Here is a 13,653-nt window from a genome sequence, read left to right on the forward strand (position 1 = left end):
TTCAAGATGGCCTTGGATTGTTCCTTTGCCGTGTGGTTTGTTGTAGGAAATGTGTGGATATTCGGTGGGCATTCTTGGGCTGTTGATGCTCCAAACTTGTACAGGTAAGTACATATATTGTTTCTTCGGATGTGATGTTGTGTTTCTTTACCCTGCTGCTCACGTTGTTTCCTACCAGGTTATGCATCGTGTTCCTCACCTTCAGCTATATTGGGTATGCCATGCCTTTCATCCTCTGCGCAATGATATGTTGTAGTCTCCCCTGCATTATATCCATCATGGGCTTCAGAGAAGACACAAACAATACAAGAGGGGCCACTTCGGAATCCATCAATACTTTGCCGACTTATAAATTCAAAACCAAGAAACGCCGCCATGGTTCAGGTAACGAAGCCGAAGGCCAAGAGGGAGGTATAGTGGCTGCAGGGACCGACAAGGAGCGATCGCTTTCTGCTGAAGATGCTGTATGTTGCGTTGTTCCTTTGTATCTTTTGTACCTGCTTATTGCTGTAAAAAATGGAAGTTCCATGTTGCAAGCACTTACCGACTTGCCTTTTTTGGTGCTTCCAGGTTTGCTGCATCTGCCTTCCTCAAAATTCAAGGTCATACTGCTATGCAATCTGGGATGGAACAAACAACAGGGGTAAGTGGTCAGGAACATGTAATTGATATTCCAAGGGATAGCGGTCCTTCGGCCTCGGCATCGCACAGTGTTGGTAGAGAGAACCATGAAGAGTTGAATCCTGTGGATAGACCTTCAACAAGGGCTGCAACGTCTGCCTTGCAGCCACCAGCAGCAATAGGTCCTCCTCATGCAGACAATGCTTCAGGCACTAGGAGACGTGATAACTATGGTCGGCAACATAGGAGCCCTTTGAACTCTGGACTATGGATTTCGGTTGAAGTTATCGTTAACGTTAGCCAAATTGTTGCTGCCATTGTTGTGCTATCCCTGTCAAGGAAGGAACATCCACAAGCTCCATTGTTTGAGTGGGTCATAGGTTACACAGTCGGTTGTTTTGCCACTTTGCCACATCTTTATTGGCGCTATATACACCGTAATATCGTGAACGGTGAGAATGAGCCAGCACACTCACTTCAGGGCTCCTCGCAGAACAACTCGACTGGGCCCACTCCTGCAAGTGTATCAGAACGGCGAAGGAATGCTGCACGAAATGCAGTTCTGGCTAACCCGAGGTACATTGTTTGTGTTTTTTTGCACGAGTAGTCCTCAATATGTTTGTTGGTTTTAGATGAAATGGTCATAGCTTACATGTGAAATTCATTCTGTTCCAGCTCACAAATGCATTTCTGTATCATAGGTTCATAGTAACTTTTGTTGAATCATTATATGGTTGAAACTGGCTAGCTTTGCTGTTTTTGCTATTTGACCAGGAAAATATTACTAGATGCTGCTCTCAGCTAGGTTACGGTATATGGGAGCTAGTTTATGCCTGCCCTCCACGCATCTACTTATGATGAATACTACAAAGTCCATACTTCTGTTCTGTTATGGATGGGTCATAATACAAACCAATTTCTAAATGATGACGGATGCCCCTTGTTTGCAGGATTAATGCACTTTTTGACCACTTCAAGATGGCCTTGGATTGTTTCTTTGCCGTATGGTTTGTTGTAGGAAATGTGTGGATATTCGGTGGGCGTTCTTCGGCTGTTGATGCTCCAAACTTGTCCAGGTTATGCACCGTGTTCTTCACCTTCAGCTGTATTGGCTATGCCATGCCTTTCATCCTCTGCGCAATGATATGCTGCTGTCTCCCCTGCATTATATCCGTCATGGGCTTCAGAGAAGACACAAACAATACAAGAGGGGCCACTTCGGAATCCATCAATACTTTGCCGACTTATAAATTCAAAACCAAGAAACGCCGCCATGGTTCAGGTAATGAAGCCGAAGGCCAAGAGGGAGGTATAGTGGCTGCAGGGACTGACAAGGAGCGATCGCTTTCTGCTGAAGATGCTGTATGTTGCCCTGTCCCTTTGTATTTCTCGTACCTGCTTATTGCTGCAAAATGGAAGTTCCATGTTGCAAGCACTTACTGACTTGCCTTTTTTGGTGCTTCCAGGTTTGCTGCATCTGCCTTGCCAAGTATGCACACAACGAAGAGCTTCGTGAACTTCCCTGCACACACTGTTTCCACAAGGAATGCGTCGACAAATGGCTAAAGATAAATGCACTCTGCCCTCTGTGCAAAGCCGAGATAGCAAGCTCATCTGGCACATCTGATACTCGCCACATCGACCATACAGTACCGACGCAGGAGATCGAAATGCATTAGATTGGTCTGACTTCCATCTTCCGAGGTGATACATAAGCATATAGTTTGCTCGCGGTGCCGGTCTGCATGTATAAAGTTGATGCTTTTGATCTATGGATTGTAGCGATGGTGTCCCAAGTTCTTTTTTTTTGCCCTTTCTTTTATCTTGGAGAAGTTACAGCTCTTCTCGCTGTCAACACTCTTGACAATGCAAATGCAGTATTGTTTCTATTTGGCGTTCTGCTGAACTTGGAGAAATGCTGGCCCATGCCCAGGTATATATATGTTCCCTTTTCACTGTGGTACGGCCTCTGTCTATCAATATATTTTTTTCAGAGATGAACATTTATTATACTGGGAGGATGATGATGCCATTGGGCAGCCCATTCGACTCGGGTGCAATGGGCGTGCGTGATTGCTGGGTAGGCACCCGTGTTTTGAATTTCGGCCCAAAAAAATGGATTTCGGCCGAATTTCGGCCATCTCGGCCCAGGGCGAAATCTGTCTTTGGCCGAAATTGGTCAAATTTAACAAATTTTGGTGAAATTTTAGTCAAATTTTGCTCAAACTTCGGCCGAAATTTTTGAAAATGGCCAAAATTTGGCCATCTCGGCCTGGGGCGAGAAAATTCTCAAACCGAAACTCAAAACACAGGGGCACACGCACGTAACCTTTGGACATCTTGTATGCTGGTGTAACGGCGGCGTAGGATGGTCTATCAGAAATGAGCACCAGAGATCATGTTGAGCAGAGTAGATAGCTGGCTAACATGTTTCGAGCCATGCATGGATTGATGGTAATCATGCATATGCATGGAACATCTAAATCCAAACCATGCATACGCATGTGCTACTACAGGAAATACTGTCATTGCCTGATTGTTCAGCTGTGTGCCGAGTGTAAATTCACGGGTACTCAGCATACGGAGAGTAAACGAGGGTCTGGTAAAACCACTCGTCAACAACCCAATACTCGGCAATGTGCCATTTAGAAGAAAACTTGGTAATGTGGCATATTTGTCAGAGTGTCTGGCTAAAAACAGTCAGCACAGTAAGCAAAAGACACTTGGCTTACACTGGTGGCTCGACAAAGTTCAGGCCACGTGCCCCACTTGCTTACACTTGATGCATAACCGGTAATCCCATTAAATGAAAAAACACTCGGCTTACTTATTTACATTTTCTTTTTCATAATGCAATTACATGTATAAGCGGAGTACCCGATATATAACACTCATCTTACCCTTTTGAATTTATATTTTCTTTTGCATTTTTGTTTATTATAAATCCATTTCTTAATGCGCAAAGTATTTTTTTAACTATTAGACCTCATTTTTGTTTTATTGTATTTTCTCCCCCCTCTCTTTCTCACTAATTCTCTCGTTCGTATTTCCCGTCACTTTTTTCCCGTTCTATGTTTCCCGTCCTCTCTCTCTACCATCACTTTCCCACGTCAAAATGGTGTATTGGCTTTTTACTCTTTACACCATCCTTGTTGAAAGGACATGCGGTGCCCCCATATGTGGTTTTGATAATTGATGATACTCTCTATGGACTAATGGTTGCATTGAGTTATATTTGAGGGATTTGTCCATAGGCTCTTCTTGAATTCCATGTGTTGGTTTCAAGGAGTTTATGTGTTGACCAAGGTGCTATTAAGGAATTATTCAAAGATTGGTTATGTGAGTGTTGTGCTTATTGCAAGCATGTCTTGAAGAAGAAGATTGTGTGATCATTCATGTTTACCTTCAAGACATCATGCAAATGAAGAGAGTTGGAAAGATTCAAGGTTGATCAAGACTAAGTCAAGAGTGAATCAAGTTGATTAACTCATAAAGCGTAGAAGATGTACCGAGAGGGATCAAGTGATCCGATGGTATGGTAAGCATTGTCCATTGTGTTTTGTGTACTAACCCATGGTCTATGTGAGAGTTCTATGTGGGGTTAGGTACGTGTTCATGGGCTTGCGTCAAGAGGAAGATATCACTCAACCCATGGAGAAGAAACATCAAGTGGTGATCGTCATCAAGATTGTCGTGTGCAAGTTTAAGTGGAGCATCACGAAGAGACCAAATGCTTGAAGCTTGCCGTCCATTTTGGTGTCAATGGACTTGTGAAGATGTGCCGAAGAGTGGCTCACCCATAGTGGAGTACGGGGGAGCAATCATCTAGTCTTCATCGACCCAACACAATCTAGAAAGGTGGTCCATCTTGAGGAGGACAAGTTCGTCATCATCTAGCTCAAGTGGACCATGTGCAAGGCAAAGGTTTGCCCTTGATAGGATTTCTATTTTTACCAGTCTCATGGTGGTAGTTGGGAGACCGGGCTTTAGGATCGATTGTCGTACTATCAAGGGGGGCTCTCGATAAGTAGCTTTATCGTATCATTAGTAGAGAGCTCAAATGATTGCATCCTTACATCATCCTTCTTGGTTCTTGTTTGGTTCTCCTTGTGAGATTTGGAGCTTGGTCATCTTGATGACAAGCTCGAGTTCATCGAAAACGGAGTTCATGCATCTTCTATGATGTTTTCGATGTTGGAGGTTCTGCCGGTTCTTCTCTGTTGGAGGTTTCTCTCCTCTGTTGTTTTGATGCTACGCGTTGTCTTGTATTCAACAAGCTTGAGTTTGCTCAATTCGGATCTCATTTGCAGAAGTTATGGTCTGGTTTTCCTTGGAGCGTACTTGTTTTCGTGGGTTTGGCATAAGGATGGAGCCAGCGGTAGTACCGCTGGACCGGAGCGGCAGTACCGCGTATCGCCACAAGCAGTAGTACCGCTGTCCCACAACGGTAGTACCGCCCATGGCCATAAGCGGTAGTCCGGTTCCGGTTCCGCGTTGGTACCGCCTCGACTCGAGACGTGGTTTTCTCGTGTCGGGTTCAGCAGCAGTAGGAGCGGTGCTCGTGTGCGGTAGTACCGCTGCTACCACCGCCCCTAGTACCGCTGGGCCAAGCGGCAGTACCGCTGCGGCCAACGGTAGTACCGCTGGCTCTAGCGGTAGTGCCGCTCTTACGGCTCTGCCTCGCCCTCTGTTTTGCTCCGCTCTTTGTGTTCTACCGCCCGGGCGGTAGTACCGCTCGTGCACGGACTGAGCACATAACGGTTGGATTCGGGAGCTCCTATAAAAGGGGGTCTTCTTCCCCATTCAACCTTATCCTTTGAGCTCGTGTTCTTCCCCCATTATTGACCTTCTCCGAGCTTGTTATCTCTCAATCCCTCCATGGATTCTTGCTAGTTTTGGGGGGAAAAGAGAGAGGAGATCTAGATCCACATTTCTACCAATCACTTTCTCCTTTTTATGTGAGGGGAACCCCTTGGATATAGATCTTGAAGTTCTTGGTGTTCTCCTTCTTGTTCTTCCTCTCATTTTCCTCCCTAGCATTAGTTGCTTCGGTGGGATTTGGGAGAGAAGGACTTGGGCACTCCGTGTGCCCTTGCCATTGCATTTGGTGCATTGGTTTGAGTTCTCCACGGTGATACGTGGAAGTTAAAAGTTGAGAAGCTTATTACTCTTGGGTGCTTGGTACCCTTGAGTTTGTTCCTCTTGGGTGCTTGGGCGCCCTAGACAATTGGTGGTGTTCGGAGCTCAATCATTGTGGTGTAAAGCTCCAGGCAGGCGTCGGGGTCTCTAATTAGGTTGTGGAGATTGCCCCGAGCAATTTGACGGGTACCGGTGACCGCCCCCAAGGGTTGCCAAAGTGTACGGGTTCGGTGACCGTCCCCGAGGGTTGCCATTTATACGGGTTCGGTGACCGCCCTCAAGGGTCCCTTAGTGGAATCATGGCATCTTACATTGTGCAAGGGCGTGAGGAGATTACGGTGGCCCTAGTGGCTTCTTGGGGATCATTGTGCCTCCACACTGCTCCAAACGGAGATTAGCATCCGCAAGGGTGTGAACTTCGGGATACATCGTCGTCTCTGCTTGCCTCGTTTATCTCTTACCCGAGCCATTTACTTATGCACTTTACTTTGTGATAGCCATATTGTTTCTTGTCATATATCTTGCTATCACCTAGTTGTTTATCTTGCTTAGCATAAGTTGTTGGTGCAGATAGGTGAGCCTAGTTGTTGTAGGTTTTGTGCTTGACAAATTAACCGCTAGGTTTATTCCGCATTTGTTCAAGCCTAAACCGTAATTATTTTAAAGCGCCTATTCACCCCCCTCTAGGTGACATCCACGATCTTTCACTTGTATACCCATGTTAGGAGCCCATGAAAAAGGAGAAGTAGTTTCAACCCTTTATCACATGATTTCGTGTGTCTCCATTTTCGTCGGGCCCCGCAACGTCTACCATGGCCCTGACATTATTGAATCGCTCAGCACCCAGGTGATACAGATCTAGCCGGATGTTGACAACAATGTCCGCGACTGCCATAAGGTTCTGGAACGATTGTGGGAGAAACCAACACATCATCCTACTCCCCTTCAAGGATGGAGGTGTGGATATCATGCGCTCGTGCTACCAAAGGAGTGATGTCGGCGGTGGCCACATGGTGCGGCCTCCACCTCTGCTCCATGATGATGGTGGTTGCCCATTTTTTGGCTAGAGCGGCATGATCATTCCGAAAATAGAGTTGCATCTGTGCGAGGGCTTTACGCTGGGCCTCCAGGGGCTTTGCCTTTGGGTCGTCGCCGACGATCGACGTGTGAAGGACTTCGAGATCTATTGTTGTGGTTTCCTCCTCCACAGGGTTGGTTGTATTCTCGCCACTGGGGTTGTTAGACGAAATCGATGCTTGGAGTGTCAATGTCTGGTTGACCATTAGGACCTCCTTCAACGCTGCTGCTAAAAAGCGGTGTTGGGAAACATAGTAGAAGAAAAATTGGTCATGCGAATAAAACACGGATCACTATGAAGATGCTAAGAGTTTGACCTTTACCAACGAACGCAATAGAGAGAAGAGGTTGGTGACGATAGTTGCAGATTCCCACAGCTAGGTTATACCTCCTAGTCGCAAGAACTATCCCGATCTATGGGATCAAAGTTACGTTCCCTCTATCGGTATCCACGCGTGCTATATTGGTGATTTGGTAACACTTCGTCGTCCATGAGAAAGATCATCAGGAGAAACTAGAGGGAGAAGCAGCCAAATCAAATAGACGGGAGAGAGGAATGGGGCACAAGGCATCAACGAGGCAACCTCCAAGGGTTTTGGTGTGTTCTAGGAGTTGCCCCTAGCCCTGTATATATAAGTGGATGCCTAGGGTCGTAAATTGGCGAGGGGGGCTCACCAAAGTCGGTCTAGATCGCGTGTAGGAGTCCTTGTATTCAAGGTGGAAATGCCAGGACCGGTGGCGTTTTTGGAAACGTCGGGGCCCGTGGCCTTTCTGCTCCCCCCGAGTCAACCCTTGGCGAACAGACCTATGGCCTTGTGGGCCACCGTGCACCAAGGACCTCTGGATTTGTCCATGAGGTTCTAGGCCACCGCGCACCAGGGACCCTCTGAGATCTCTAAGAACATTTTCGGGAATATTCGGAGCACTTGCAGAACCACCTGAAACTCTTTCATCGCCCATTCTCTATTTTCCTTTATCTCCTAGTTCTCCTACAAACTACTAACCATTAAGTGTGTGACCCTGCAGGTTCAATAATATGCATATATGACCTGGAACACCTTCCGGTCAATAATCAATAGTGTGATTCTGACACCCATATTGATTCCTACATGCATATGAATATATTTATCAAGGAAACCTTCTTTTTGCGTACACAATTCCCTTTGCTTCATGATATTTAACAAAATCCAAGGCGAGACTTTTGTCAGTATTCTTGTGAATAAAAAATTTGATCACAATACTAAGTTATCCTCGTTACAGTTTTGTTCTCGTTTCTTGTTTCTGTATCCTTGTATCCTCATGATCATATCATACCATGTCTGGCCAAAAGATGATAGATGCCGTAATATTGAGTGGGCCCGGAGAGTATTATCCATCGTCAAAGGAGTAAATCCCAATCTTGAGCTATCAAATCCCTAGACATAGTTTTTTGATGTGCCCGAAAGTTGCCTTTATAATCGCCCTATTACTGGTAACGTTTGAAAAACTCCAAAGTGTACCATCCGGCATGAACGTACTTGACACTCTCATGGTTTAAGGATGTGAGTATATGATACTCCCAGTAAATATGTAGTAACCTATGCCCAAGAATGAGATAACCATACTAATCATAATCAACCACTTATCCGAGCAGGAGACTGGGAGTGGTGAATCGTAATAATCATGAAGAAAAGAAAGCTCATCTGCAATCGTCCTGAGCGCCCTTCCATGTTGACCATCCTTCATCAGTTCGCTTCTGATAAATTTGGAGGTCTCAGCAGAGATACCATCGGTGACTTTATACCTTGCAAATCGACACCTTAGTAACTTAAACAATGCAAATGACAAGCATATATCTTTCAGTCGCTGTGGCATTGGTGTCAGAGACATGTTTTGTAATTGCCAAACTTTGTCAATGGTGACCAGGCCGCCACCTTGAATTGCCTCCAAGTTCTTTATGAACATGTAACCATGAGGTTGCTTCTCTACATGTAGTTTGTCCTCGCCCATAACTACAAGCGGAGGAGGCACATTCATATCATCATCACTTGCGGCCAGTGGCTTGCCATTTTGATCACTTCCTTCTTGAAGCTGCTGCATATATCCAACAATAAGACGAGGATTGCGTCCAAGTGCATAGGATTTCCTGGCCTTCAGGAATGCATAATATTTTAATGCCATTTTGGCATGAATAAGAGCAAAAGGTATGGATAATCTGATATAATAAAGATGTTTATCTCTACTGCTCTCAGAAATACGAGTGCTGACAGCCAGGTAAACTATCCAAATTCCTTGAAGAAGAAGTTCAAAAGGAGGCAGTATGCTTCGATCTTCTCTATCATCAGTAGCAACAATCGGGCTTGTATTGATAGCAGAAATCAGAACAAGGCAGGTGGATACTATGACCACGTATCTGTGAAAGAAGCGTGTGCGGCATTTGGCTGTCAAATCACCAAGTTCATTGTTAATAGTGACATTAAACAAATTATCGGTGGAGCCAGCAGCAGAGAGCACATAAGATATGATGGGCAGGAACAAGGTGGTTGCCCCCAGCAAGAGATAGCGGGTGAAGCCATAGTGACGATAACGATGGCCATAGGCTCCTATTCCGACTATGACTCCTGCCAGGAGGGCGTTAACAAGCAGCTGCTCATACACTCGCCACAGCTGCCATGTAATGTAGTCGATGAACTTATCCGTGACTCCTTTGGGGCAGAAGAACATACATTGCTTCATTGGATCATTCTTGCAGCACAAAAAATAAGTCGCCAAGCAGGTATCATTTTTCTCCATGAGCTGACGGGCAAATTAAACATCAGTACTACAAACTGTTGGCACGAAAAGAAAACGATAATGAAAGCAACCCTTGATTGTTCACAGGGATGCAAATGAAAATGACGCTCTAACGGCGGAGACACATACGGAATTAGGTCCGAGATGAATAAGAAAACCATCAAAACTGATGCAATGCAGTGTGCCGATTAATTATAGTGAAGCAGGCTGAGGAATGTACCTCGTACGTCGTAGGGGCGATCAAGCGGAGACGTCGATGCCGACCGCCTGATCTTGTTTGATTATTTTTTATATATATGCAGAGCATGGAACATGGAGCTAGTAATTGTATACAAGCACATTCGCCATGGCTCCCACACGACCAGTCTTAGTGTCTTACCATACAATAGATGTTTATCTTTATCTTTTTCCATTTTCTTCTTTGGAGTACGTTGCTTTCGCTTTATCTTTATCTTCCTCTCTTTTTTTTTTCTGCAAATGTGTTAGTTTCTCTTTCTCTTCACTTTTTCCTAAAGCACCCTGTGTCTCATCTTTTATCGAATGGTTTGCCGGTAGATCTTTCACGTGTATGTATGATTACCATCGATCCATGCATGGCTAGCTCGGAACATGTTCTTTGCTTGTGCGAGTCCTCCATCCAGCTATATATTCATGGACCACTGCTTTGCTCAACAGTCTCTGGTGCTCATTCGGAGAGAAACGTCCATAGATGGAAAATGATAGAACTTCCTACGTGGCCGTTCCCCAGCATGCAAGATGTCCGAAGGCTACGTCTACATGCGTGTGGGTTGCCATGGTCGTCGAGGCAGCGCTCCGTGAAGGCAGCACTGAGCACGTCGAGACACCGACGCAATATGCAAAGGTCTTGGTCGGCTTCCTGCGATCCGGCCTTGTGCGCGGGACATATAATCCACCACATGCCCCGACCGACCGTGACGGGTGACGGCGCTCTCCTTTTACGACGAGTGTCAGCCACCGGAATAACACTCGTCGCTCGGCCGGCCTGCGGTGCGGAGCTTCGGCGGGCTGCTCCGCGACACCTGCGTGCGGCGCGGGCTCATGCCTCTTCAGCCTTCCCCTTCTTCTACCACAGCACGGGCTGGAGGTGGCCACAGCAATCGAAGAGGCATGCAACACAATCCGGTGTGTGGACTCTGTTCGCAGGAGGACGAAACTCTGCACCACATCCTCATGGGTTGTGCGTTTTCTCGCATTACTTGGCATGAAGTGCTATCCTACTGTCGTTTGCCCGTGCCAATACCGGATGGCACGGTGCCGTTCTTCTCCTGGTGGTCAGACGCCGTTGCCTCCAACTGCCTCCGCAAGGGTTTTGCTTCCCTAGCCATCATCACCGCCTAGGCCATCTGGAAGCAAAGGAGCGTGATCATCTTCAAGAATGTGCAACCATCTCACACCCAGCTACTCTCGAGCATCAAGGACGAAGCCTAGCAATGGGGACGCGCTGGGGCCAAAGGACTAGCCGCGATCATCCCTGTAACCTGGCTGCTATGTACTGGGGCTGAGCAACGGCCCCTTCTCCCGCTGCTCACCTGTACCCTCACTGGCGCCTACTAGTGTACGTTGATTGAGGTTACAACCCTGTATTCTCTTCTACCTGTCAATGAAAAGATACGTCCTAGAGTGTATTCGCAAAAAAAAAAAACATTATTCATCATAGGAATAATGTGAAAACTTCTTCAACCCCTGGAAACATCAACGGTCCAGATCATCCTATACCTATTCACCTGAAAACTTAAAAAAGGGTAGGATGGTCATTGCCCCTTCCCCTCCCCCAGCCCCGCCCCTGCGACGTACCCGCGTGGCCCGTCGACGTACGTACGTGTACGCGCGTCCGACGGCGTTTTTCTTTACTGTGGCGACGTACGTTTTTTTTACAGCGTCGGTGGTCAAAAGCGTCGGTGGTCAATCCGTGCGTCGCCCGGTGAAAGCGCGTCGTGGCGCGTGAACTGCGGCCCGCCGACCCGTCCCGTCCTTCCCCTCGTCCGCCGCCCCGTCCCCTCGTCTGCCGCGCCGCCGCCCTCGACTGCCGGCCCGTCCGGCCGTCGAATTAGTTGCCCAACCACCCGTCCGCCCGCTGCCCCGCCGTCTCCCTATAAATCGCACCCCAGTCCGCCTGTCGCCGCAAACACCACTCCTCCCCCGACTCCACCTCCCAAAAGGCCGTCGTCCACATGTCATTCCACGGCGGCAGCAGCTCCGGCACCGGCGGCGATGACGGACCCAGCGCGTGGCCGTCGAGCCTGAGCACGCCGGAGACGGAGGAGCTTTATCGGTTTGGGCTCCTCGTGCCGTCGGGTTGCCGTCTTCCGCACGATTGGAAACTCAACAAGGACGGCTACCCGAGGCGCGGGCCCGGCGCCACCGCGGAGGAGAAGCGGGTCGGCGGCCGCAACAACATCGCCGGCCGTCACGCGTTCTGGGACGGCAAAGACTACGCCGCCGTCATCGGCGCATACCGGCTGGCGGAGTCCGGCGTCACGCCAGACCTCATCGGCAACCGCCGCCGCCTTCTTGTCCCGCACCCCCGTCCAGTAGCGCGCGGCCGTCGGGCCCCTCCACCACCTACGCCGGTGCCCGCCGATCCCCCCACCCCGTCGGAGGTGGAACTGCCGCCGGAGCAGTTGGTTCTTCAGGAGGACGGTGATCCGACGATACGCCGGGTTATCTCGTCGCCCTGCAGGCGGCGGCGGCTGCAGCGGCGGCGGCTGCGAGGGAGGCCGCCGAGCAGGCGCCAGTGATCTAGGTGGCGGCGGCGATTCTGCCAGTGGTCCCGCAGGCGGAGGCAGAGGCGTCGGAGTCGTCGGACGACGACGTCATCGACTGGGAGCGGTTAGCCCAGGTCAGCGACGACGACGACGACGGCGGGGGTGACCGCGGTGATGGCGCGGCGGAGGTCATCGATCTGTTGACTAGCGACGAGGAGGAGTACTAGTTTTTTTTTAAATGTTCTAGGTATGAACTATGTATCGTTTAGGTTCGGATAAACTCGTTTCGTTTCGGTAGTGTTGAATGGACTATGTAAAATATCTCTATGTTCAATCTAGTTTGTTCGAATCTTGTTTTAATTTGTCTTCAAAGTTTGTTCAAAAAATTAGCTAAATATTGAACGCTTATTTTGAGAAAATTTGAAATTTTTCCGACCCATGCATAAAAATGTTCACAATATATTTAAAAAATTTCCATCGAATATACATAGCACAGAATAAGGTATGCAATTATCAAAAAAATGTAGAATAAAAAAATCATGAAAACACATAAAATATAAAAGAAAACTGAATAAAAAATCAAAAGTGTATCTAAATGTTTATAAAGTGTTTTAGAAATGTTCAGAGTTTGTTAAAATATGTGCATATAGTAAAGCCGGTGGATGAAAAAATTGAAATTTTGAAATAACAAATATAACAAAAAAACAAAAAAAAATTAAAAGGTGAGATATTTTAAGTCATTAACATTTTCTAAAATATTATTAAATTCATTAACACGTATGAATTAGAGAATATTTTTAAATTCATTAACATATATGAATACGAGAATTTTTAAATTCATTAACATTTTCTGAAATATTTTTAAATTCTCTAAATTTATGAACCAGAGAATATTTATAATTCATTAATATTTATGAATCCGAGAATTTTTGAATTCATTAACATTATCTGAAATAGTTTTAAATTCATTAACATTTATGAATTTTCTGGAATATTTTTAAATATTTGTAAACCCAAGTCCATATCGAAACCACCCCATCCACAGCAAGTACCAGAGCGGTCTAACGGATTGCACCCAATTTTTGCCAGCGCGTGTGGCGTCCCACCCGGGCACTCCACGGCCAAAATGAACGAAATCCGACAACGAACGCACGTTGCGTCACGTCCGAGCAGCATTTTCGGGGTTTTCGACTCGGAAAATCGTAGAAAATCCATACGGACTCGAAACGGGACAAATTTTTGTGTGCGTGCCCTGCTAGGGCACTGTAGCATGTGGAAAAAAATGGGCACGTTTGGCGGATGCGAAGCGGAGACATGC

General features: G+C 47.0%; 1 protein-coding gene and 1 pseudogene across 1 annotated transcript; one reads left to right on the forward strand and one right to left on the reverse strand.

The window, feature by feature from the left end:
* The first annotated feature begins 591 nt into the window (after positions 1-591).
* On the forward strand, positions 592-7,092 carry LOC123134759 (E3 ubiquitin-protein ligase At4g11680-like; annotated as a pseudogene).
* Positions 7,093-8,370: 1,278 nt separating this feature from the next.
* LOC123139547 (uncharacterized) lies at positions 8,371-9,958 on the reverse strand. The gene is made up of 2 exons (XM_044559331.1): positions 9,830-9,958; positions 8,371-9,612 (listed from the first exon to the last, which is right to left on the reverse strand). Exons 1-2 carry the CDS (start codon positions 9,914-9,916, stop codon positions 8,371-8,373), a joined length of 1,329 nt encoding a protein of 442 aa, XP_044415266.1. The 5' UTR covers positions 9,917-9,958.
* Positions 9,959-13,653: the final 3,695 nt, after the last annotated feature.

This window comes from Triticum aestivum, chromosome 6B, assembly GCF_018294505.1.
Source record: "Triticum aestivum cultivar Chinese Spring chromosome 6B, IWGSC CS RefSeq v2.1, whole genome shotgun sequence".
Taxonomy (NCBI): domain Eukaryota; kingdom Viridiplantae; phylum Streptophyta; class Magnoliopsida; order Poales; family Poaceae; genus Triticum; species Triticum aestivum.

Coding starts and splice junctions, on each gene's coding strand:
- LOC123139547 (XM_044559331.1), bottom strand. CDS start 9,916: ATGCTCTGCATATATATAAAAAATAATCAAACAAGATCAGGCGGTCGG. Junction 9,613..9,829: donor TCGCCCCTACGACGTACGAG/GTACATTCCTCA, acceptor TTTGCCCGTCAG/CTCATGGAGAAAAATGATAC.